This window comes from Gymnogyps californianus, chromosome 1 (genome assembly GCF_018139145.2).
Source record: "Gymnogyps californianus isolate 813 chromosome 1, ASM1813914v2, whole genome shotgun sequence".
In the NCBI taxonomy this organism is placed as follows: Eukaryota; Metazoa; Chordata; class Aves; order Accipitriformes; family Cathartidae; genus Gymnogyps; species Gymnogyps californianus.
Genome location: NC_059471.1, coordinates 104113551 through 104138548, shown reverse-complemented (window position 1 = coordinate 104138548; position 24998 = coordinate 104113551). Strand labels below are relative to the sequence as shown.

The 24998-nt window shown below is 41.0% G+C and overlaps 1 protein-coding gene across 1 annotated transcript; it reads left to right on the top strand.

Moving 5' to 3' along the window:
• The first annotated feature begins 16892 nt into the window (after positions 1-16892).
• Positions 16893-22302, top strand: N6AMT1 (N-6 adenine-specific DNA methyltransferase 1). The gene is made up of 6 exons (XM_050911392.1): positions 16893-17035; positions 18097-18186; positions 18819-18909; positions 19815-19898; positions 20588-20729; positions 21769-22302. Exons 1-6 carry the CDS (start codon positions 16893-16895, stop codon positions 21876-21878), a joined length of 660 nt encoding a protein of 219 aa, XP_050767349.1. The 3' UTR covers positions 21879-22302.
• Positions 22303-24998: the final 2696 nt, after the last annotated feature.

Here is a 24998-nt window from a genome sequence, read left to right as displayed (position 1 = left end):
TCCATCCCTTGTATGTACTGGAAGACAAGGCGGTGTATTAGGAATATCCCTACATATCTGCCCTGCTGTTACGCTCTTGTCCAGGCATCTGCTCTTGACTGCAGCTGGAGGGAATTGATCCAGGGAGTTGACAGTGCCTTTAAGCAAGGCCAGGGGCATCTTACCTGGTAGCTGTGCCATGCTACCGCCATCCAGACTGAGGTATGGTCTTATGCGCTGCAGGGGTGGCAGTGAACACCACGGGCTGCCTCCCCACACGCTGACAGGCAGCGCCCGCACGCCCATCCCACCACCACGGTGGAGGAGACAGCGTGGCCAGACTCCGTGCTCCATGGGCAGCACCGGCCCATCAGCGAATGCAGCAGCTCTTCTCTACCTGCCCCGCTCGCTGGGAAGATCCCCCTTGGCAGATCCCCTCTGTGGGGCGCCTGCTGAAAGCGGGAAGGGAAGCAATCCTGCGCGCAGGCTGCAGAGCTCCTGCAAACCTGCAGTCCCTCAAAGCCAAGGGGCAAGCTCGGTGCCATGCTGGCTCCCCATGGCAGAGGACATGCAGGGGCAGGCCTGCACCCCTGCTGCGCGTGGCACCCAAGGCGGGCAGCCATGTAACTTGTGCTGGTGGGCATGCAGAGGAGGGGGAGAAGAGAGTTACCAGGACTGGCTGCTCCTCCTCGGCCAATAACTACTCAATACTCAGAAACCCTTCAGCCCGAGCCTGCCTCTCATGTGACTGGGGACAGGGACAGGATCTGCACCGCGCTCCCACTGGGCATGGCACTGTTCCCCTGGCCGTCACCCACCACATTCGCGGTGAGGAGGAGACCCCCCCCCAAGCAGCATCTGTGTGGAGATGTCTGGGGGGGCTGTATGGGCTCAGTCCCCCAGGAGGGAGCTGGGTGGCCGCACTGGGTGGCCGACAGATGGGCTGTCTTTGATGTACGCAGCGGCCACCCAGAAAGGCTCTCCTGCAGCCCACGTCTCCAGGGGGACTGGAGCCAGACTTGCCATATAGATTCCTTCTGTGGAGCTATGAGCCAAAGGTCCCAACTCCTCCATAATCCTCAAGCACTCCCCTCCCACTCCATCAGCTTTGCGGGTGAAGGGTACAAAATGTACAAAAAGCTGCACATCTACCAGGAGCACTGGCACAGGACAGTGGTGGATGTGAGTGGCAGGGAGCAGGGGTCCTGGAGGATGTCCCAGAGGGATGCAGCCTACACGCTAACTCACACGATCCCCATCAAGGCCTGGCATGCAGGTGATGAGGAGCTTCCAGTTTGGTTTCCTCTAAAGCGATACCCATTCACACATACCGAAACCACTCCATATGTTGGATCAATGCATGGTAAAACAGAGGCAAGCAGTTCATTTTAAAACACCTCTACAGCTCCAGAATAAACTGGTAGCGTAGATGCAGCCTTAATGCACAAATGTCAGGTGAGATTCTCTTTTAATCCTCCAAATCTTGTTTCCTATCATACTTTAGCTTTTTCTTTCTATGAATTCCTCACAGCAAAACATGTTAAGCAAGATGATAATAGGGATAATATGAAACTTATCTGTACTGTTTGGAGCAGGCTGTCAGAAGCCGTTAAACATTACCATAAACAATGAAGAAAAATATCAATATGAAGATCTCCAGACAAACTGCTTGTATTGCAGAGATATCTATTACTTTCATGGCAGGTTTTTGGTGATTTTAGAGTATATTGATTTAGTGCATCTTCTTCTTCTTCCTTTACATGTGCATTACACATTTTAACTACACTAAAATAAAATTACAGTTGTAAAGTGAGGCATTCAAAAGTTAAGGAATACAAAATTTAAGTTCACCTAGGCAATTTTAATTAAATCCTCTTGTTAATCTATTAAAATGACAGTTATTCTGTCTTCTGCATCTTCTTCCTTCAATGTGTTTTTTAATGAAAATCATCAAATTGCTGCCATTAATACATAATGATGCATAAGAATCCTTTAAGCAGGTATTTGCAGGGACTTCTGCAAACTTTCTTCAGGGAAGATCTCAGTTGGCATTAAGCTACTTCTGTCAGTATGAAATGTATATGTGTCTCATATATTTAGCAATCTGAGCTCTTCATTAATATGTTCCTTTTCTGCCAGGACGAAAGACAGAAATCTCTGTTGAGATACTGAAACTATATTTCATTGTTTGCCTAAATAGCTCTCCATTCCTAGAAGTCTTTTCAAGCTAGCTGCTGTTAATCAATAACCAAATATTTGAGGATGTTTGCTTCAGGTATGGGATATTGAGACAGAGCTGGAAAAGGGCTGAAAGGGTGATGAGCGATGCATAATTTTTTACTTTTAGTTTAATCAGTAATGTTTATTACCTGTATTGCTGACATTTCCAAAAATATCACTCATATTCCAATGTCAGTGTGACTTCAGAAAAAATATCTGAAAAAAGAATTTTTAGATAAACTTCATGCTAGTGAAATGTCATAAGGTCAAAAGAGATATGGAGAAAAAAACATTTCAGTTCATGTTATGGATTGGCCAAAACAATGAAGTTCTGTTACTTGCACATTTTCTTGTTAAGGTCTTTCAGTCTCCCTGAAAATAAGTAAAAATCTGCATCTTAGCTGGTAATCCAAGATGTACATCAAGCTGCTTGGTATATTAAAACGATGTTGCAGGCTACTTGAGATGGAGAGTGCCTATTCCTTCCTTCATTATTCATCCACTCACTCTTCTTCTTTTCCCAGCAGCCAGGTTGGCTGACCCCTGGAAATCTTCAGCCTCTTGTCCCTTGTTATGGCAACCAACTGCCACCTCCGGCATCCACCGCTGTCCCCAGAAAGCAAGTCCTTAGCTGAATTCAGCTGTTTTTCTGAACATCTTGCTGCTGACTGAGGATTTCCATCCTTACCTCATCAGACCACGGCGCTTCAAAAGATAAACTCTCTGTCAGTTCCTGAGCTGTTCTCTTCCTTCTTCCCCTCCATTACAAGATACTACGTTTGCACTAAACCCAGACTTTTGACTAACTTCTGAACGTCTTCTCATTGTATCTCAGTAAAATCCTCTTAGATGTAGAGAAAAGTCAAACTGTTTGTACTTTTGTATTATGAAAATGTAGTAGGCAAGCTTTCAATAAAATGTTAACTTTTTAAAGAGTTTCATGGATTTTTGGATGCAGCTTATGTTGCACACAAACAGTTCAAAGGGAGGGTTTATAAAGTTATATATAGTGTGTGAAGAAAGATGACTCTTCTTCTCGTTAAAAAGTGCTTTTGCCATAACAACAGTCCTTATAAAGTAACTGCATTTTGATGCTTTTTCTTCTCTTGGGAAAACCACTCCTTCGCTTGCTCCGTCCGCATCTGCACAGAGCCAGAAATTACACTGGAAATAAAACATTTAGTAGCTGTTTTATTTCTGTTCCTGGGGTTTTTTGTCTCTCAGACTGGCAGACCTGGGAATGCTGGGAATACATTGTGATCAATTGTTTATGGGGAAAAAAATGCCTTACATCTTTCATTGGTTACCTTCCTAGTTGGTTAAAATATAGCAATTCCAGAGCTTCCCATCCAATTTTCCTTAGCCAGAACACTGCTGGTAGGCAATGCAGGGCCTAGGTTGGTAGAAAACTGAAATGAGAAAGTCACAAAGAATGGAAGAGGACGGAGGATGCTGTGCAATTTTAAATTAAATAAGATCTTGTCTCCTTAGCAAAACCGTTTACAGACAAGCCAGTAATGACTAAGGGTTAAGAACACAATGGGTTTTTTTGGGTTTGTTTGGGTTTTTTTTCTCCTATTCTAATGGGTGTCCCATCGCTTCTGAGTGAAGAGCTGCCAGCTTCAGAAGACCTGCAGGGACCCCGCCACCATCCCAGGTGGAACAGGGGCTCCGTGGTGAAGCAAACCATGCCAAGCCTGGCCTCTGACTGCTACCAGCACGGCACAGAGCCGGGCTGACATTATTCACCTTGCTGATGACTGGGGAATTCGTCTCTTCCTACTCCTCCTGCTACGGAGCGCTGGAGATGCTCATGGATGGATGGAGAATAAGCACCCTTGCCCAGGTACGACTTCTTACTGCGGCATTAGCAGCAGGATAAATTTCAAATTTAGCTTTAAATAAGATGTGTCGCAGACGGATATCCATTTGTGAGGGGTTTCGGGAGGAGGAAGACAGGCTAGGGCCCGCTGCCTTTCCCTTTTCCCCCAGGGTACCCCCGGTGCAGCGGGAGCCTGTGGGTCCTGGCGAGGGCGCGGGCGGCAGGCAGGCCCGGGCTCTGCCGGTAGGCGGCGCTGCTGCCCGGTGGGCGGGGCGGGGCGGGGCAGGGCGGGGCTGGCTTTCCCGCCACCCCACGGGAGCAGCGCCGCGGCCCTGCCCACGCTGCGCTAGCAGGGCCCTCGGCCCACTCGTGTGTGCCCGAGAGAGCGAGCCGGGCTTCTTCCAAGAAAAGGGTGAACTTGCGCGCTTTGTGCCCTGACGGCGCCGAGCGTCACCCGAGAAAAGGCCCGCTCCGTTCCCGCGCCCCGCTGCGCCCCGGGCTTCTTCCCAAGTACCGCGTGCGAGGCAGGACGTGGCCTGCAAATCAGATGGGCGTTTCTATAAAGGATGTTCCATATACCCTATCTGAGGCTCTATAGCTTCTGTTCTACAGGAGGGTGGTCTGCACTATAATAATTAGCCTCCTTCGCCTTGAAAGCCATTGATTTGAAAAGAAAAGTGTCTTTGCTTAAATAAATTCTACAGACATTAACTTACATGGCTAAAGTATTCTAGGATGTCTTTCTACTCAAACTCATGTTCATTTTTGGAGGGAAAAGGAAGTTTAGTTAGGTCCAAATTTAACGGTAAGACCTCTGACACCATGAAGTGTTTAGGTCTGATTCCAGTCATGGGTTTTGGGTTGTTTCTGTGTTTTTCCAGAACTGCCAGTTCAAACAGCTGTAGAAAGGAGTATCGTATCACTTATTTTCCTTCCTATTTGTTTCTGTGTCTGGAACTCTGATGAAGTTCTTAGTGCTAGGAAAGGCAACTCTGGTTTATATACCATCATCAGGTGTATAAACGTCACATCCTTAGCACAGCCAGAGAAGGAAAAATGGCCTTCGGGAATGAACACTAACATCAGCATTAACTAGAAAAATCTCACCTTCTAATTATAACTCCATACGTGGCTATTTGTAAGGTCTTGGGCAAATCACATCTTCTCTCTGCCTCGTAATCTCCATCTGTAAGCTGTAGCTAAGTGCAAGAGTTAACTACGTGACAGGTGGGCAGGGAAAAAGAATTGATGAGCAAAAACCTCCCCACTGATTTCATACCTTCATAAAAGCATTGTTCTGATGTGCACCATTTCCAGCGAAAGGAGAATGAATGGTACTTTGAAGGATTACATCAAGGCAAAATATTGTATTTGGCATTTAAATTCAAAGTTGATAGCTGTTTTAGAAATGCCTGAACCAGACAGTCACTGCCAAACGCTACAGTTTTCATATTCTGTAATATTCTTCAATAATTGCTCCAAGACTCATACAGAGAGAACAGCGCACAATGAAGGCTGTTACTAACACTTTGATCAAAGTCATATGATTTGCCTTTCTGATTTTCTCAAGTTTCAAAGCTGGTTTTGCTTTGTTTTCTGTTGTAAGAGTTCTCGACGTGAAGTACCACTTACATATTCCCCACAGCTCCTGAGGTTTGTACGTGGGCTATGTAAGTAATAACAATCAAGGTGCAGTAAATTTCCTGAGGATTAATGACCGGCTGGGAGGAGATGAAGGTCAGCAGCACAGCCAAGGATCATTAACCCAAGCTGGTCATTAATCTCAAGAATTTACCTCGTGCCAAGGTCAGTATTGTTATTTTAAGCTGGAAATGAAAAAAACATGGCCATATGAATTTCTATTTGATAGGTTTAACTGTAACATCTAGCATATTTTAGAAAAAAATCATTTTATTTGGGAGAATTACACTAGCTAATCAGACCACCAACCCACCTTTCAGTGTTTGATTAGTTTTGCTTTCTTTAACATACGTACTGGACTATGACAGGCAGAAAGGATTTATAACATTTTTCTTCCATGTGCAATTGCTGTGGACCTATTAAACAGTGACCTTGTTTATGTATCTATTTACAAGTTTTGACTTCCATCCCAAATTTTATCTCCTAGAGCTTACTGACATCTCTCATAAAATAGTTGTTTGACTGAACATCTGTGCAAGTTATTAGAGTTTTGAAAGTGATGTTTCAAAAGATTGTTGTTTGTAAAGTGAGGCTATTATAGATAACTAGAGCGTGTCTACAATTTAGGGAGCATTTACTCCCTTTAGAAAGCAGTACTCCCTTTGGAAGAAAAATAAAATGGCAATTTTGATATCTAACTAATATTCACATTTGCATTTATGGTCGTCTAGTATTTAAATTAACACTGCCAATTAATCCTTCCTCTAGCTATTCATCCTGTTTCTATGTCACTACAGATGTGCTGGGCTTAAAAGACTTTAGATTCTCCCTGATTAGGAAGGATCCAGCCATCAGCTCAGTGGCATGCTTCATGAGGGCAGACTCCCCCACACGCTTCCCTGAAATAAGTCTCCACAAAATCCAGGTGCTGCCAGTCCTTGCGTCTTGGCACCAAAGGTGCCTCAGGAGATCAAATGTCCCCCAACTCTTCTGGCACATCCCAATTTACCATTGATACCGGTGACAGTTGAAGAAAACACGTACAGACTCAGCAAAAGGAAAACAAATTGCAATTTATCTTCTACAATACAAGAAATATTTAGATCTTTCTAAAGCAAATAACATTTTCCTTGTTTCAAGGTGGAGCTTGCCTTTCGTTTTATAATGTTTCTTCTTGTTAGGAAATTTGTCCCTGTGAGTTCCTCCTCAACTTCACCGCCTTTGCAGTTTTAAATCCCCAGTTTATTATTTCCCTCTTTGCTCCCAGCTGGGGATTTGCTGCTGAAAGGGACCAAACGGATCTTTGAGGTCAGTCCTCCAAGTTACATGCAACTGAGCAACAGCTGCAGATCTAGAGAGCTTTGACTGCGTTTGACCCAACTCACCACAGATCACAAAATGTTTTCCAACACTTCTTACAAACTTTAGCTCCACACTAAGAGACCAAAGCGAGAGTGTAATGTGCTACGCAAAGAGAGCAGGAGTGACAAGGGTCCGTTGCAGCAATTTTACTTGGTCGGCTATATCCTGTTTCCAGCTGAGGGCAATCTGCAACGCTTTAGAGCATGGCTCACCTACCAGGCACCTTGAAGATTTTAATACAATTCTAAATCACCTCATTTATTCTCACTGACATATGTTATGTCTCTACTTGTAACATATTTTTAGTATTTCCTTTAAAATATATTAACAGGTGTGCGTGTGAAAAACGGACAGCTTAAGGAGGTTGTTGTTGCTGGACAAAGACTCAATTTGAGCGTAGTCCAATGAAAATGTTACACTATGTAGCTTTGCAAGCCAAAAAAAAAAGTTCCCCAAATCTCACATTCTGATTGTAGATCAGGCTAACCCAGCCAGAAATAAGCTAATCTTCAGGCTCCTTCCCACAATATATTTAGTTTCTTCTTTCAGTCATGCTTTTTTGTATCTTCTCCTTTTACTTTTCCTTAAAAAAACTAGGAAACATAATTAAAGAAAAGTCTTGATACAAAGTTATTGAAAACCTGCAAAGCCCATAAAATACAGGATTGCTTCATTATTTATTAAGTGCTAGCAGATGTTTGTTGCTGTGGAAAGCCACAGCAAATGTGGACTCCCATCCATAGTCCTTAGCATTAAGTTAGACTGTTTTGGTGGCAGTCTTATCTTCACTGCCTGGTACTGTGATAAGGTCCTTCATTATGGGCCAAATTTTGCTATTCTTTTTTTGACTGAACAATGTATGATTTCAGAAATTGTTCTACTGAAGCAGCATTATGTGAATACTTAAGACCTGAACTTTTACAATGTATACTCATCAATCATCTACAATATATACAGCTATAGACAACATATATTTTGCATAACATTTAATGTCTTTTTCCTAAGTCTGTCAAGATGATTTATTTATATAATCCTCAAGATGCTTTATTTATATAATCCTCAAGAAAATCTTTCCTCTGAGGTGCCTGATGACATGTTCTATCCAGTACCTACTAAGCTTGCTACATCAACATCCAGTGTTTTGGTAGACAGCTGCCTAACCGCCCCCCCCACCCCCCCACCCCGCTTTTGAAGCATGACTGTAATGGAATATCAAATGTCATTATGAAAGACATTTCAAGGTTGTTTTGAAGTGAAAATCCTTTTTAATATCTCTTTCTTAGATTTTCATACTAAAATACACAAAGGGAAAACTGCCACCAAAAACATAATTACATGCAGATTTTGTTTAGTTTCTTAATAGTCACACTTTCCTTTACTGACTATATGAACACATGAAAATTGTCCAGGAAATAGTATGGATAAGAAGGTGCTGGCAAAATGTTCATAATCTATCCAAACAAAAAGAGAAAGACATAACATTTACAAATGCAAGAACCACAGCCTGCCTAATCTAGTGTCAGTGTCCGTGTAGTCAGTATTGGCAGTGTCGGCCAGAAGAAGGTACACGGAATCTTCTCCAGGGTGGGTGTTTTCCCTGACGTTTTTACACCCACGTTGTATTATAATGGACTCCCAAGCAAGTTTTCAGATGAACAACTGGGAGGACCAGTTCTGTGGTGGAAGGACAAGAAGCAATGGACACAAGCTGAAACAAGAGAGGTTCAGGCTGGATATAAAGGAAAACTTTCTCACCCTGAGGACAGTCAAGCAGTGGAACAACTTGCCAGTGAGGTTGTGCAGGCTCCATCTTTGGCGGGTTTCAAGACCTGCCTGGAGAAAGCCCCAGGCAGCCTTGTCTCATCCCAGAGGTGGCCCTGCTTTGGGCAGGAGGTTGGACCAGAGACCTGAAGCCCCTTCCCACCTGAGTGACTCTTTGATCCTGTAATTCGAGACCTTTGAATAGAAATAGCAAGATTAAAAAAAAATCAGCTCAAACCTTCTTACAATGTTTGGTTGTTCTTAGGCCTCTTCCTTAAAGATGACTCAGTTCAAACTGGATCACTTTGCTTAATGAGTTTCTCCTGGTATTCCTGGTGTAACCTGCTTCAGCGAGTCAACAGAAAATGATGTTTTTTCTACTAACAACTCTCAGTAGTCACTCTTAATGTAGAGTAACCTCGTCAGAATTAAAACTAAGTGCATAATGTTTGAATAACCCGACCGTTTAATAAATGTTACTGTAAATGCCCATTTGTGGACAGCTGCTTTTTATTTGAAGCAAAAGTGTTAGTGTCTTTTATTGCTTGTTCCTTAAATAAATTGCTTCAAACTGTTGGCTTCATTTACATATTTTGAAAATTAGTTCTATTACTTAATTATATACTGTGAAAAAAAATTTTCTTGCCTTTAAGTTTTATGAGTTCCTGAGAACTCACTTAAAGTTTCAATTTCTTCAGTTCATACAATGTAGTTTTCATCATTCACTGCTCTAAAAGCTTCAATTTCTTCAGTTCATACAATGTAGTTTTCATCATTCACTGCTCTAAAAGCTTCAATCACATTTTATTCTTACTCTTCCCTTCCCTAGCATCCTAATCTATTCTCCAGAAAGTCAGAGTCTTTCCCTAGCTTCAACAGCTTTCCATCACCCATTTATGAGCTTCTTTACAAAACCAATATACAATAAATAGGATTATATATGTATATAAAAATAGATATATACATCATCAGGTAACAGATATTATGTATATACAATACCATTTTTATGTAATGCCATTATAAATATATGTATGTTTATATATATCAACACCAATATATATAATACTATTACAATATTTCCAATTTTATTTTCTCTCCTATTCTAACCTAAGCTTTTCCTATGGTATCTCTTGCATTTGTTAAACAGATTTTCACTGATTTTCCATGACAGTGATTGATTTTCTGAAGAGTGACAACAAATTTACTCTGAAATGTATATGGAGAATTATAATTATTCTGTCCAGTTTTTCTATCTTCTGTTTATGAACACTAGAGTAGCTATGACTCCGCTGAAGTCAATAAAGTTACAATAATTTAAAATAGGTAAAGATTTAATCTGCTGTATTTATACCTACTCAGATGCCTATGATAAGACAAGATTGGTGTTTATTATAGTTTTCTCTAACACTCATTTAAATAACCGACTGACAGTAGTGTTGCTGCTTCTCTATACAGTCCTGTACAATGATGTCAGAACTACTCTGGATAATTTGAGCAACTTGCCAACCTGTTTTTATCCCAGAAATTGAGCACATATTCTTTGATTTCCTTGTTAAACGTTCTCTAGGCCAAAAAGGAAGGTGTTATCTCTGGCTAGCTGATAGACTTTAATGTTCTATCAAACGAGGAGAGAAAGACTTAGCAACCAAAAAGCTTTCTTAAGGAGATGCAGGAGAAACTGTCCCTCTTGGGATAACTTCTGAATTTATTCAGTCACTTCTGCTTAGCTGTTCAGTAAGTTCTGTTTTACTCCAGTTCCAGTGGACTGACACATATAGAAATTATCCATTATTCATGTAATGAAAATGTCAGTTCAGCCCGAGTTCTGAAACAGGAGAGGTTTTTCATCCTTTTTAGAACATGTTTGCTGAACGTGTATTCTAGATTTTTTTTCTGTTGTATACAGCCTTGGGAGAAATGCCCTTCTAGCCAGTATGTTTTTCTCCTGTGTCACACTGCTCCCTGCAGATATATAAATTTCATTAATAATGTAATTAAAAAACAATAAAAGTCTCTGTATTATGTATGCATACATTCAAAACAGCTATTTCTTGGGTAAATTCCTTGCCATGATCCTACTGAGCCTGACTGCATTGCAGTTTTGCTATTTGTAAGAGATTCCAAATCAACCCCTTACATCTTCCTGTAGGTGATGGTTCTAGCTAAAACGTACAAGGAATACAGCTACATTTTAGACTATCATGAGTGCTGCTGACAGACTAACATGGTGATTAGAGTAATCCACGTTATTTTTAACCTTTTTAAAAAGGAATCCTGATCTTTTACAATTGTCAAGAAGGAATATTGTCTTGTGACTGCACATCGTTTTCCTGTTTTCTCTCTTTCTCTCTGAATTCTCCATTCAAAGTCTTTGGAGACAAAATGAGAAAGCACACTCAAGACTAGTAGTCACGATAGAGACTTCTCTTCAGTATTTGGGCAGGCAGGAAGTAAGGGAATCTCTTCTCTTGCTAGTTTGTTTGTCAGAAACCAATGCAATAAAACATTTTTTAGTCTTATTTACCCCTAAAAACTAACAGTTTAAAATGGCAAGAAAAAGCAGAAATGCCCTGAAAATAGCTGAAGGAGCCGATCTGCCCTCAGGCACACTGCTGTAAGTTCTTGGGGAAATCGGACATCATTCCTACCCACTGAAGGAGCCAATGTTGGTAACCCAGTTATAAAAGAAAGCTCCGCTACGACTCTGCTGCTTGAGGTGGTGTGTTTTAAGATGTAAATGTAAACCGGAGGACTTGATCATTGGTGACTTAAAAATCCCAATTTCATTTTTTCATTAGCAGTAGGTTTTTCCTAGGTTTCTGGCCTACATCCAGTTAAAACAACTATATATGACTACTTACCTAAACATTCTCTTTCTGCTTAGTTGATTATGGTATTACTCATTTTCTCTCCTGAAGTGTTGAAATACTTTTGTACGCTATTAAAAAGTTCCTTGCCTTCTCCCTGAGGTAGCTGCATTTCAATGATGAGTGATGTAATTCTTTCAATAGAATAGTTGGTAATTGGTTTGTAAAGTATAGCATGCACTCTGGGATCTTTTCAGGAAGGGCTATAAACAAGCATCCATCATTCTTACTCTCTAATATGTCATCCCTGGACCTTTCCTTAGCAGGTCTAAAAATTCCACAGCTGTGCTTAAACATTATCATGCCACAGTGTATTGAAGCAATGTCATGATGTAAGGTCAAGCATTTTCATCAGTCAGTAGGGAAGCAAGGAAGTGAAAAAAAGATTCAAGCTATTCACATTAGAAATACAAAAGAAAGAACAGTGTGTAAAAACTAGCATTGACTCATCTGAGAGTATCTATGGAGAACGGGGAGTAGAAAAATTTTATTGGGCTATAAACTCCAAGGTTTGGCTTTTGGTAGTGTTAGGGAACTCAGTAATATGATTAGAAAGGGAAATGTAATTGGGAAATGTGACACTTGGAAAAAGAAGTTAATTATCCAAAGACTAGAAATGAGTAACGTCCAAGTGTTCTTCACATCAACAGTAGCATAGTTCTTCACTTAATAGTCAGGGAAGCAGTAAAAAGATGATACTACTTTTGACTTTGCTAAGTAATGAGTATGTTACTTCAAGGATGTCAAGGAAAATGACCTTACATGACTGACCATGGAATAATTTAATATAATTAAACAAAGAATAAACAAAAGTAGGTCCATAACTAAAACTCACTATTCTAAATTGACAAGCTTTAATAATTAAGAGAATAATTGAATGAAAAAAATCAAAATATGGAAGGGATTTCAGGATGCGAATGTGAAAGGGCTCTTAATTGCTTCAGGTCAAAAGGGGATGAAAATATCTGATCGTGGTTAAAGGTGGAAGCATGGGGATGAATGCATGCAGGAATAGGCTTCAAACCTAGTTGGTTAAATAACCATCTCAAGCAAGATATTATGAATATGCAGAGTGTCAAAAAGTAATAGAAAAAAAGACTGATCAGTAAAAAAGCTATGTCTTAGAAGCTAGCAAAAACAATGTAAAATAAGAATTGTTAAAATCAATTTGAAATAGTCTTAATGAAGATATTAAAACATAGAGCAAAAAGGTTTGCACACCTGTTAAAAAAGACAAGAAGGAAAGCAGCAGGAGCTCTGTACCATTAAGCTGGGATAACGATTAAAAACAACAGACGGCTGATGATTTTGGCCATGATGGCAAAGGCAGTACATCTTGCTACGTTACTGCAGTGTCTGTCTCCATTTTTAAACAAGAAAAATGAAGCACAGCGAATCTACTTAGACTCCCATGCAGCTTTTGATGTGATGTTACATGGAAAAGTACGAACTAAGCTGGAGATGATGGAATTGGCAGAGAGAACACGAGATGAACAAGAAACTGAATAAAGGTTAGATAGTCATACGTCATGCTGAAAAGAAATAGTATCAGGTTAAAAGTCACTAATGGTGACTTCCTGAAATATCAGTCTTGGGGCTGATTTTACTTAGCGTTTTTATCAATATCCTTGACGTCACTTTGATGACATAAACGTGAAGTCAGGAGAGATCATGCAGGGGGAACAAAATGACCAGAACGCAAGCAACAGGCATGCAAAGTTTAAGAAAGAAATTATATGATGTGGTTGCCTGCTGGACTACATAGATAAAGAGATTTCTTCCAGACCTCTCTTAGCAGTTCTGTCTTTGCAGTGATCCTGGTGGCTCCACTTCATCAAATGCACCGGAACAGGAGTATTCGCGGGTCCAGCACAGGCCTACATCTCTTCCAGGATGCGGAGGGCCAGACGCAGCCATGAAATGTTTGAGAAGTTCACAGTGGAGATCTCTGAGGGCTGAGAGGCAGCTAGGAAGTTCAGGGTTAAGCATCACTGTCTGAGAGGAATGGCACTGAATTCCAAATTGGATAGAGCCATACAGCTTAGTTAGTGTAAACAAATGGTCATGATTCCTGTCAAGAACAATTTTTCATCTCCATAAAGCCTAGTTTAATAACATGGCACAGGCACCACCGAAAACAGGAATATTAGCTTTCCAACAATTTCCCAAAATTGAAATAGAATCTGTTTTGGCAAAAACAGTACGGTTGTCTACCAAGAAAAACATTTTAGGTAGTTATATAAGCAATAAAAATAAATGTTTTATAAAATTCACCCAGAAGGACTTATAAGTATTTAAAAAACCAATAATAATTAACCAGATTTCATGAAGTATGAAACAGCCAAAAATAACAACCAGTACAGCTGAAGATGGTGAAGTCATTTCTACTGCACTCCAAAGCCCGACCACCTGTAGAGATTAAAAAAAAATACCCAAAGAATTAATTTTCCTAATATGGACACAGTGCAAAATTCTGTCTCTTAACATGACTTCATTTTGCCAAAGTAATGGAATTTTATGCAAGCTTAATATGTTTTACAACTACTTGTTCCTCTGGCACAGCAGCAAATCATTGGGAAGACGGATGAAATGAACGACTATCTACTGGGTTTCCTTTTGCATTTCAAAAAAATGGTATCGTCTCCAGCCAGCCCCCTGCTCACTACTGCCCCCCGAAGCAGTCTATCCTGCTCCACTGATGGTCGAGGTAACTTAGGAAGAGCAGACAGATTAATGTTAACCTCTGTCAGAACCTGCCGTTCTGACACAAACGTGATAATCCTACTCTGCATCAGCCAAGGGATTTCCAGTAAAGGAAACCATTAGTATCTTCTCACAGGCTAAGATCTTGTTTAGCCTGTATGCAGGCACCATGTTGAAAGACAGAATAACTCCTATCAGAACAGGTTCAAGAAAGAGCACGATAACGACATAAATTAGGAGGCAACAACAGTTAATTTTGTTGGTGAAATGAAGATTGAGATAGGTCATGACAACACTTCATATCAGGGAATAAATTAAGAGAAAATAACATTTTAAACTAAAAGGTAATACTAGTACAAGATCAGGTCCATGAATAAATTGACTTTGGAAACTGAAGTTTTCTGAAATTCTGAGTTTCTAGAATTGCTTTACAAGCTAGACAGTGGAGCAAGAAACCTAAACTGTTTTAAGATAAAGCTTGATGGTTTAATTTCTGTGACAGGACAAAAATGATCCTTGAGTTAAAACCTCATCTTTGGATCTCTGATTATTAATCTCTGGATAGCTGATTGCATTGACTTACCCCAAAAGACTGGACATAAAGGACACTTGCTTGCTACTGACTGATCATAATTCTTTGCACGTATTTCTGCTATATTAATTATGATTCTCCATAATATCTGTTGGCTCCTTGGAAAAGCATTGGCTTTGAGGCTAAAGAGTAGCGTGTTGATTTTCCCTGGAAACGTTGAAGGTGGGCCACAGCTAAAGGCAGATGTAAGGCAGGATGCACTGATACTGAATTTTCAGCTAAATCTTCCAGATACCTGGCTGGTCAGCTGGTGTCCAACACTTGGGTCAGGTAACACCAGTCATCACATCTGCAATGAGAATGGAATTGTCGCCTGCTGTAAGAGTCCCGGAGATTCAGCGTTTGCTGCTCTTTTTTTTGTCTCCAGTGTGCAGGCATAGTCCTTTCTCTGAGAGAATTGACCCGAACAAATTTCTTGTTACTGCAAGGACTGAGTATATTGATGACATCATGATTGCCTCACATGGGTATGTGGAATAGATGAACTATGACCTTTCAGCACTAAGTATCTATTTCACAGTTCTTTGCAATGGAGGGTAAAGGATGAAACCCTCCCATGAAGCAGGAACTCCCTCTCTGTGTTTTCCTATATTCCTATGCAAAGCTGACCTATGGTGGATATAGAAATAAACAGAATAAACTTAGCTTCAAAATGAGTTAGCTGCATTTATGAACTATGAGCTGCTCAAAAATCAAGTTCTTCTGTAGGAATGGAAGATACGCTTGGTTTTACAGAGGTCATTTACAGTTGCAAGTGAAAAATGGAAATTGGTTATCTTTCCTTAGCTCCAGAGCCAAAAATGGAGGCTAGCAAACAAGACACACCTCAACCCTTGAATGTCCTTAAGTTAACAAAGATTAATCTACTGGATTAGTCGTGATCTTTTTTTTTTTTCTTCTTTTCTCAAAACTGATGTTCTTTGAAATTATTATAAAAATAACGTTTTAAGATTCTGGCCTGTTTATTAGCGTCACCCTTTTCCTTTGTTGACCTAGACATTCATCTGACTCTCAGAATTTGACTGTTTAGTGCATTAATAATTGAACACAGATGTTTCATGGGAATTAGAACCTCCCTCTCCTGCTTTTGATCAGAATTTGTTTGCTCATTTGTGTTTTGTTGTGTAGCGCAAATTATTCATCTGATCAGTGCCCTGAAATTTCCCCTCAATCCATAGTTTTGCAGAGCCTCATTTTTGTTTGCATTCTGGAGTTCATAGGGTTGGACCTAAGGATGCTGTCAAGTGTCGCTGGCAAAGAATCACAGAAACATATTCTTTCATAAGTGGAAAAAAGAGCTTCATTTAAGTCGAGTATCAATGGAGGTCTTTCCCCTGTGTGCTTCGCTGTGGAATTGCCACTTGGAAACTTCCTCAGCACCTCTTTCGTTTGGCTCCCTGCCAGCTTGCCGTGCAAAGGTGGTACTTCTCAGGCTGGAAAAGCCATTAATTTGGGAAGCTGACGCAAAAACAATAAGCGAGAGTAGCAGGTCCCTTTCCCATCCATCTTCGCGGACGGCCAGGTCACCTACTGCGGGGATCGCTAGGCACACTTAAACTGACTTAGTGAAGATTTTTAATGTTGGATCAGTTGAATCAGTATGATGAAACCTGACGTTGGAATTTCACTGAGAACGGCAGTTTTCACTGGGAGTTAACGTTTGAATATCACGACCACCGAGGCCAAGGCGGGCGCCGCCGCCGCTGACCGTGGGGCGGCGCTACGGGCGGGGCCAACCCGGCGCCCTCCCATTGGCGGTGTCGGTGGCGCGAGTGCCGCGGCCCTCCCCCTCCTCCCCGCGGCCGCCGGAGCCCCGCGCAGGCCCCGCCCTTCCACTCGCGGCGCTAGCGCCCCGCGCAGAGCCCTCGGCCCCGCCCCCTTCCCCTGCCGCGTCGGCCAGGACGGACGGGCCTGCCTGCGCATGCGCGCCGCCGGGCGGGAAGGGATGGCGGCGCCGACGCTCCCTACCCCGCGGTACGACCACGTGGGGCCGCGCGGGCCCTTCCGGGACGTGTACGAGCCGGCCGAGGACACCTTCCTGCTGCTGGATGCTCTGGAGCGGGACGCGGCCCGCCTGAGGGAGGCTCGGTAGGCGCGGCGGGGAGGGGCGGGAGCAGCCAATCGCGGGGGGAGGAGGGGGGGAGGGGGCGGGGCCAGCACGTGCCGCCACGGGGCGGTGGGCGGCGCTAACGGTTCCCCACGCGGGGAGGGGACGCGAGGGAGGGGGCGTCGAGCCCCGCGGCCGCTTGTCCCTAGGGCCCCGAGTTGCCTGCTGATCGGGTTTCAGGCCCTGGAGGGAGGTGGGTGACGGCTTCCCGCTGTGAGCAGGGCGGGGGGAGGCTGAGGGGAGCGCGGCGGCGCAGGCTCTTCTCGGGGTGGCTTCGGCCTCTGCTCGTTGGCTGTAGGGTGGCACGCTGGGGGGCGACGGCAGGAGCAGCTGCGCCGAGGGCCGATACTTGCTCTGGTGGCAGCAGCACGTATTTGAAGGTGGTAAAATGCCCGCGTCTCAACCCTGAAGAAGCTGTAGGAGTTGCGTAGCTGCTCAGGTTGCTGCCCAGTGTCAGTGGCTGTCGTCTCCGTGGCTGAAGTATGTCTACATAACTACATTGTTATGTATGTTGTTATCCATAACATAACCGCTATAGAAATCACCCAAGGAGTTAATCCTATGAGTGGTTATTTTGAAATTGCCTGCCACTGCTGTTTGTCCAGAGCTGGCTGAAACTCTCCTGAGGTATTCTGTATTGGAGTCCTGCTTTCGTTGTGTGGCTTCATGGTGATCTTCCATAATTTCTGTTGGAGTTCAGTCTTGCTGCAATAAATGTGTAATAAATGCTGTAGAAATGTAGCCTGTACTGTTGAGATTGTGTACTTAATGGAAACTTTAATGTTAGGCACGGGGGAAGCATACGTGTTTCCCAAAGTGGCTTGTGATAACCAGGAATTGTCTGTATGGGCACCAGTAGGCCTGGCAGCCATTACGAAACATGTCGTAATGTGGGCTTTGAGGGCCGTGTGATCAGCAAGTGTTTCAGCACGTTTGGGAGAAGGGCAGCAGGTTTCATAACACTGTCTTCACTAATTCTGCATCTGTTGCAGGTGCTCTTATGTGTTACAAATAAAAGTCATCCACAGTTTTCTCTCTTTAGAGTTGAGATCTGCCTTGAAATAGGATCTGGATCTGGTGTGGTTTCAACATTTCTAGCTTCTTCCATTATTGGATCCAGTGCACTGTACATGTAAGTATAATAGTACTTAAACTGTTGCATGCAATAATAAAGAATACTTAGCCCTCACATGTATACTTTTCATTTTCACATTTTAAAAACTATTCTTTTCACAAAGAAATATTAGCTCAATTCTGCAGATATGGACATCAAAGCAAAGAGAGACTAAACTATTTACGTCAGGTTCTGTAACAATTAAGTAGTGGTGTGACTAGAATTCCATTTTCCCACTTCTTAGACAAATCGCTAAGCTTACACTTGTGTTTGCTGGGTTGAATCCTAAATTTCAGCCACTGACTGGTCTTACTGAGGTCTGATGACACATTAGTTACCTGGGTATTGGCAGTAACTGGATTTTATTAGAGACTTGTATGGAAATATATTTATGCAGAGCTAGTGTTGAAAAGGAAATCCTATACTTCAGCTTCCAGACAGTCATTAGAACTTCCAGTGTAGTGTTGAGTGGTTTAGCTGCTGATACATTGTGTGCATTTTACTGGCTATTTTTTGCTATTTACTTGCAAAGTAAAGGGTGCTGGAAAGGATATTTTCATTGAGAGTACGTAAATTAGCATGTTGTTCACAGGGTTAAACTTCCAGATACAGTAGCCAGTAACTTACACTTTGTAATATTTTGCTTTTAGATGTACAGATATCAACCCGATGGCAGCTTACTGTACACTGGAGACAGCTCTGCTTAACAATGTTCACCTTCAGCCAGTCATTACTGACTTGGTAAGACAGATGTTTCAATAATATCTTCTTTATTGTTTTTTCAATTTTTTAATACTTACTAGAGATACTGAAAGTAACCATGAAGTCTAGAACAAACATTCTCTTAATTGGCACGGATGAAAAAAAGAAAACAACAAAATGCCAAAGTGTTTCTGAAATAAGGGAAAACCAAACTACTCAAGTTCTAAAATTCAAATTTAAGCTTTAAAAATACATTATTTTAAAAAATAAATTATGTACATATAGTTTGGAAAATGCTGCACATGGAACTCTGCAGTGACCTGACATTGTCATAGCCCTTCCTCTAATGCTACGCAGTTCTTGGTTCTCAGTCTGATTTAATTAGGAACTGCATATGTTGTTATGTTTTGTTTCTTACAAAATTTGATATGGAGAAAAGCTAAGTTTCTTATCTTTTTAGCAAGATATTTCTTTGAAATACCCTGAATATACATGTTTATAAAAGGTGATGAAGACAGGCAACAATAAATGTGATCTGAAATGGATGAACAACTGCTCATACTTGACAACTGAACTGCAGTTGTCACAGATTGGTCATTTTCGGGTAACACGTTAACCGATGATAAATTCAAAATTCTTTTATATCTAACTTAGATTCTGAGCTGAGCAAGAATAAAGTACTACCTTTGTGTCCGCATATGTGTCTCTTGCTCTTCTACATCCCATACATAACATAGTCTTAAGACTATTGAAATTGTTCTGCTATGCATGGGTACTTCTTCTTGATGCTTCTCTTGCACATAGAAAGTAAAGTTTAGTGTTCCTGAGTCAGGCTGAAATGCTCACAATATCCAGCACTATGTAACTGTATTTTTACAAAATGTTTGCATTCTTTATGTTTCAAAAAAAAAAAATAACAAAAGAATCATCAACTTCATCTATAGGTCAAAGGACTGTCTCCAAGATTAAACGGGAAGGTTGATCTACTGCTATTTAATCCACCATACGTGGAAACACCTTCTGAAGAGGTAGGAAAAATTCTAAATACACAATAGAAATGGTATTTCTACTGTCAGAGGAGAGATGGCAAATCAAATAAGCTCCTGTATGAAAACTGCAGTGTTTTTTTGAAGTAGTAAAGGATGTTGTAGGACCAGCACTGTTTTAGTGAAAATAATTTGCTAGAGTTGCTTGTAAAGACTACATGGGAATAAGGATTGCTAGGTGCTGCTTCTCAATACCTAGTTTCTCCATCAAATATAAACCATGTAAGACTTCTGTTAGGCATGCTAAAGTATTCTTATAGAAGACTTTCAGTGGAAAATGCATTTGTTCCCTGCAAAATAAATATCCTCTGCTTCTGCAGACTCCTACTCTCAGAATTTGACCCATGAACACTTAAAGGGTTTTCTGGCCACCTTCCACTTGACAAACAAGCTCATAAAACATTACAAGAAAATACATACAAAGCACGTGACAAAATGTAGCTCTTTTAATTCAGTTTAAGAATAGAACTTGAAACAAAAGTATTATGTTCATCGTGTAGGAAGTAGTCTTGAAATAATTCTGCTGCATAAACTAATCTGCTGAATCAAAGTTGTCAGATTTCTAATGGCAGACACCTAAAGCTAGAGATCATGGTGATGTTTCTCTTGTAAGTACCACTGACACTTCTATCATTCTGTATTATGACAGTTTTTGCTTTCATTCTTCCTAGGTGGAAAGCCACGGAATAGAGGCATCCTGGGCTGGTGGCAAAAAGGGCAGAGAAGTAATGGATAGAGTTTTTCCATTAGTACCAGACCTGCTTTCACCAGGAGGATTATTCTACTTGGTCACAATTAAAGAAAATAATCCAGGTGATCACTTTCCTTGGACCTTTAAATGTGCCAAACCAGATTTAACACTGTATTAATCAAAATGTTGATCACAGCAATGTTCTCTAGGTTATCAGACTTCAGTAAACAAGGAAAAGTAGTACGTAACATCAGTTGAATCTAACATGGTGATAGCGACTAATTGAAGATTGGTAGCATGTACTGAAATTCATATAGGTGTTCTAGGTCATTATTTAGAAATGCTATAGATGGCTAGTGTGTGTCTGCATGCTTTATACAAACCATGGCATCTCTGTGGAGTCTTGTGCTTCTAATCTTTCAAGTTTGTGTGGGTGTCTAATCTACAGAGGAACTTTTAGAGCCTCTTGGAATCCTTTTTCTGAATTCATGCCTTGTGCATCCAGTATATGGTGAGCTAGACCAAAAATATAAGCAAATTTACCAAAACTAACAACTCCCTGAGCTAGTTTGGAAAATGGTAATATGTAGGTCCTGACCCTAGCAGCTCTGCAAGACTGCAGTTCCAAGTCTGAAAGGTGACTGTAAATCTTCTGAACTAAGTAACAAAGCCAGGCCAATCCTTTCTCATGAAAGAGAATGGTGTTGTAAACTTAAAAGGCAAAGCCTTTAGTTGGAAATGTGATGTCTTTCAGTGTGACATGCGTAGAGAAGAGATTCGGACTTGCTTCTTCTGATCTAATGCTTAATGGCTATATGTTATCAAGTAGTTTCAAGAAGAAAGAGTATTCTTTCACACCTCATTGATTAGGCAGCATTTGGGAGAAGGTGCTACAAATTTCAGTTTCTCCTCTAAATTAGCTTCATAACTGAATTGTTCATTGCTATTAATAGTACCAAAATATAGAACTTCAGTTAGTAAATTGTAAACTTTATTTGTACTTGGTGGAAGACTACTTTGCATAAAAATTAGTCTGAAAGAGTAAGACGACACAGTTTATAATCTTTGCTTTACAGCTTATGTTTGGCAGATACATTAGCGCTGCCTCTTATAGCTGATTTCTATATAAACTCAGTTGTAACACTGCACTTTCAATTACAGATGAAATTCTGGAAACAATGAAGAAATGTGGCTTAGAAGGCACACGAGTACTTTCCAGGCAAGCAGGACAAGAGATGCTTACTATCCTCAAATTTAGGAAGTCTTGCTAACTGCTCTTAACCTTCCGGATAGTAGGCATGCAGAAAGTTGAACACAGAGTACTGTGAAGTTGTCAAATCAATTTTTAAGCCAAGATTTCCACCCTCTTAAGGTGTATCTTCACTTCCTGATAACTGCAGTGAAACTGATCAAGACTCTGTATTTATTTTTATTCTGGATGTTAACCAGCTATTATCTGCTGTCAGAGGTACAGTTGTCCTCTGGCTATCCGCAGGACAGTTGTGGGGGAACTGTGAAATATCCTACCTTGTTGCATTTGCACTTAAGCACTAAAGACTTTTTCCTCTATAAATATGTATATTTGTCATTGTGGCTTATTAAAATAATGTACTTGATATAATTCTTCCTGTTTTAATAGCTAGTCTGTACCTATGCTGGGTTGAAATGAATACTTGGAATCAGCGTTACTCATTTTGATGTAGTATCAGGCACTTCTACAGGTCTAAGGCACAATTACTGAGTTTGTTTCTATTGTAAGGAAATGGTGTACTTCTGAACAGAAAGATGCAGTAAGTGTATCATCTCAAGAGCTGGGACAAAGGCAAGCTATTACTCTCCTAAAGTCTTCTGGGCAATAGTGTGGAGATTGTGCTCTCAAAGAAACTGACTTTTAAGGGTTTGTGTCAAGTGATGTTATGATAAACCATTAGCTAGCTCTTTTACGGGGACTAAGGTCACCAGGTTTTTTTGTAGGATGCTGAGGCACTGAAAAGACTATTCCATTTAAGACTTCAGAACTAAACTTACGACACTGTTCTTACCCAGCTTGCACAAACATTAAAAATTCTTCTGTGTTTTGAGCTGACCACCCAAAAAGACTTACCTAGGAGATTGAAAAAAGGAGGTTTTGGACAGGCAGAATAACACGTCAGAAGTGCAGATGCTGTTAGGAGAAACACGTGACTGCAAACCTAGCTAGACCATTTGAGGTATTTTATTGCAAAGGAATGTGAGAAGCCACTTTTGACTCATACAAGTCAAAAGTCAGCTTACACTGGTCTGGCATAAAAGTTGTTCCTTGTACCGTCCTGAAGAAAATACGAAAAGGATTAGATTGCAGGAAGCGTGCAGTGGTGATTGTGTTACATCCTAAGAGTCCCCATTCCCCAGCTTAGAAGACCATTGAAGAGCAACACTGCAATTCAACAGTTCAAACACAGCTAATGCATCCCCTTCAGTAATTTTTCTGTCAATTTGTTTTTATATAGATAAACATGAATGTGAACACAAACACACAGTAGGAGGGCTTAGAGGGAAGATGCAGTCATGTTAAGGATGTCACTCAACATTTATACTATATACAAGAAATTCTAGTACTTGAAACTGCTGAGTCTAAAAAGAATGCATTTCGTTGACCAAAGTGAGGCTAGACTCAGGACTTTGTTGATTCTTACCTTCTGAATAACTTGTCTAAGGAATGTCAAAATGGAGAAACTGAGAGGAAACTTTGTGGCCATCTGTGAAACAACATGTGTTTCCACAGTCTTCCACTGAAGAATTTAAGCAAAGTTTTGGTCTTGCAGCTTACCAACTAGTCAATTCTGAGAAGTCATATTTCAATTTGACTGCTTCCTACTTCTAGAACCTTTTTGACTTGATGGCAGACCCTTTGCTAAGCTACCCTTTTTTTTTTTTTTTTTCATTTTTCCCTTAGAAAACTGTAAGGAGAAGAGGTGTTATGCTTGGCGATTTTGCTTTTATGTAGAAGCACGTTTTTTGAGGTTATAGTCATAGCCGCAGGGCTGTTTGAATGAACCAAAATGCTGTCATCCTTAGACCGCTCCAGAAGTTTTATGTTGTTAACCACTTTGGCTAACAAAGTTAGGTTGCTGAGCAAACGTCGTAACACCAAAAGAAGATTTTAAGATGTAGTCAAAACATGTAATAGAATCAAACTACAGGTTTAACAGAAGGAACTTTTAATTAATCTGTCTAGCTTGTAGTTATAACTAAAGAATTAGTTTTAAAAGAGGTAATCAAAGATTAAAAAGGGCAGTCATCTGGCACAGTAGATCACAATGCTCAACAGTGTATGCAGTTTTAAATTATAAAGGACAGAATAATGAAAATCAGAACAGAAAGTGTAATAAAACATAACATGCTTTCAACAAAAAACGATTGCACTGGACTATCTAACAACTGGATATTTGGACAAGGAAATATATGCATCCACTTTAATAAATGGTGAGTCAGTTCTCCTGGCCCCACTGTATTGCTGTCTGCTGCAGCTTCAGTGGAAGCACTTGGCAAAATGCAATTCAAGTAAGAACATAGGTGAGTTCTGTACAAAGTGATTCCTGCTATGCTCCCATCATCCTGGTGAAGACTGGGAACTAGTGACAGGCCAGGTAACTTTTTTTTTTTTTTTTAATTTTGAAATTTGCTGTGTCTACACAGAGGTCTGCACATACACTTGGCATTTGCCAGGGCACACCTATTCCCTTCTCCTAGAAGACCAAAGAACGTGACACTGCCTGGAGAGTTTTGGGAAGCATATTGCTGCATTCAGCGCACATGAGAATACGCTGCATGGCAGATACAGACTTTCTATGTAGTGTCAAACTGACCAAGAAGAAAGCAAAAATTCTGCTCCCCCAGACCCCTAGGCACTGCTCTGTCAGCAAGTACCAGTGTCAAAAGACATACTGCTGCTTTGCAAGCGCCTGCACTGCTTTGTGCTAGCAGAACCAAGACAAAAGGTCTCCACAAGGCTGTTCCTAGCAGACAGTTTGCCAGTTAGGGTCTGCTAGAAGAGGCCAAGATGGCCCTTTTCAAGCAATACCCGGTTAACCACAATTGGCCTTCAAATCAGTTATTGAACTTGCAAAGAAGTAATTTAGAATAACCAAAGTGATGCAACAGAGACAATCCTGGAGTTTTAGTATCAGTAACTATGAAACAATACAGCTTGCTCCTTAATCTGTGTTTTCAGTTAGACCTTTTCAATACCAGTTTTAAAGCCTTTCCATTCTCTCTTTCTCAAAAAATGTCAAGAAATTTCTCCTCTGGAAGCCCAGTGTTACCTGTCAAAAATACAGACTTAAGTTATCAACAGCTAAAAATCATTTCTAGAGCTGTCACCTCAAAAGGGACCAACTTTGAGAAAACAT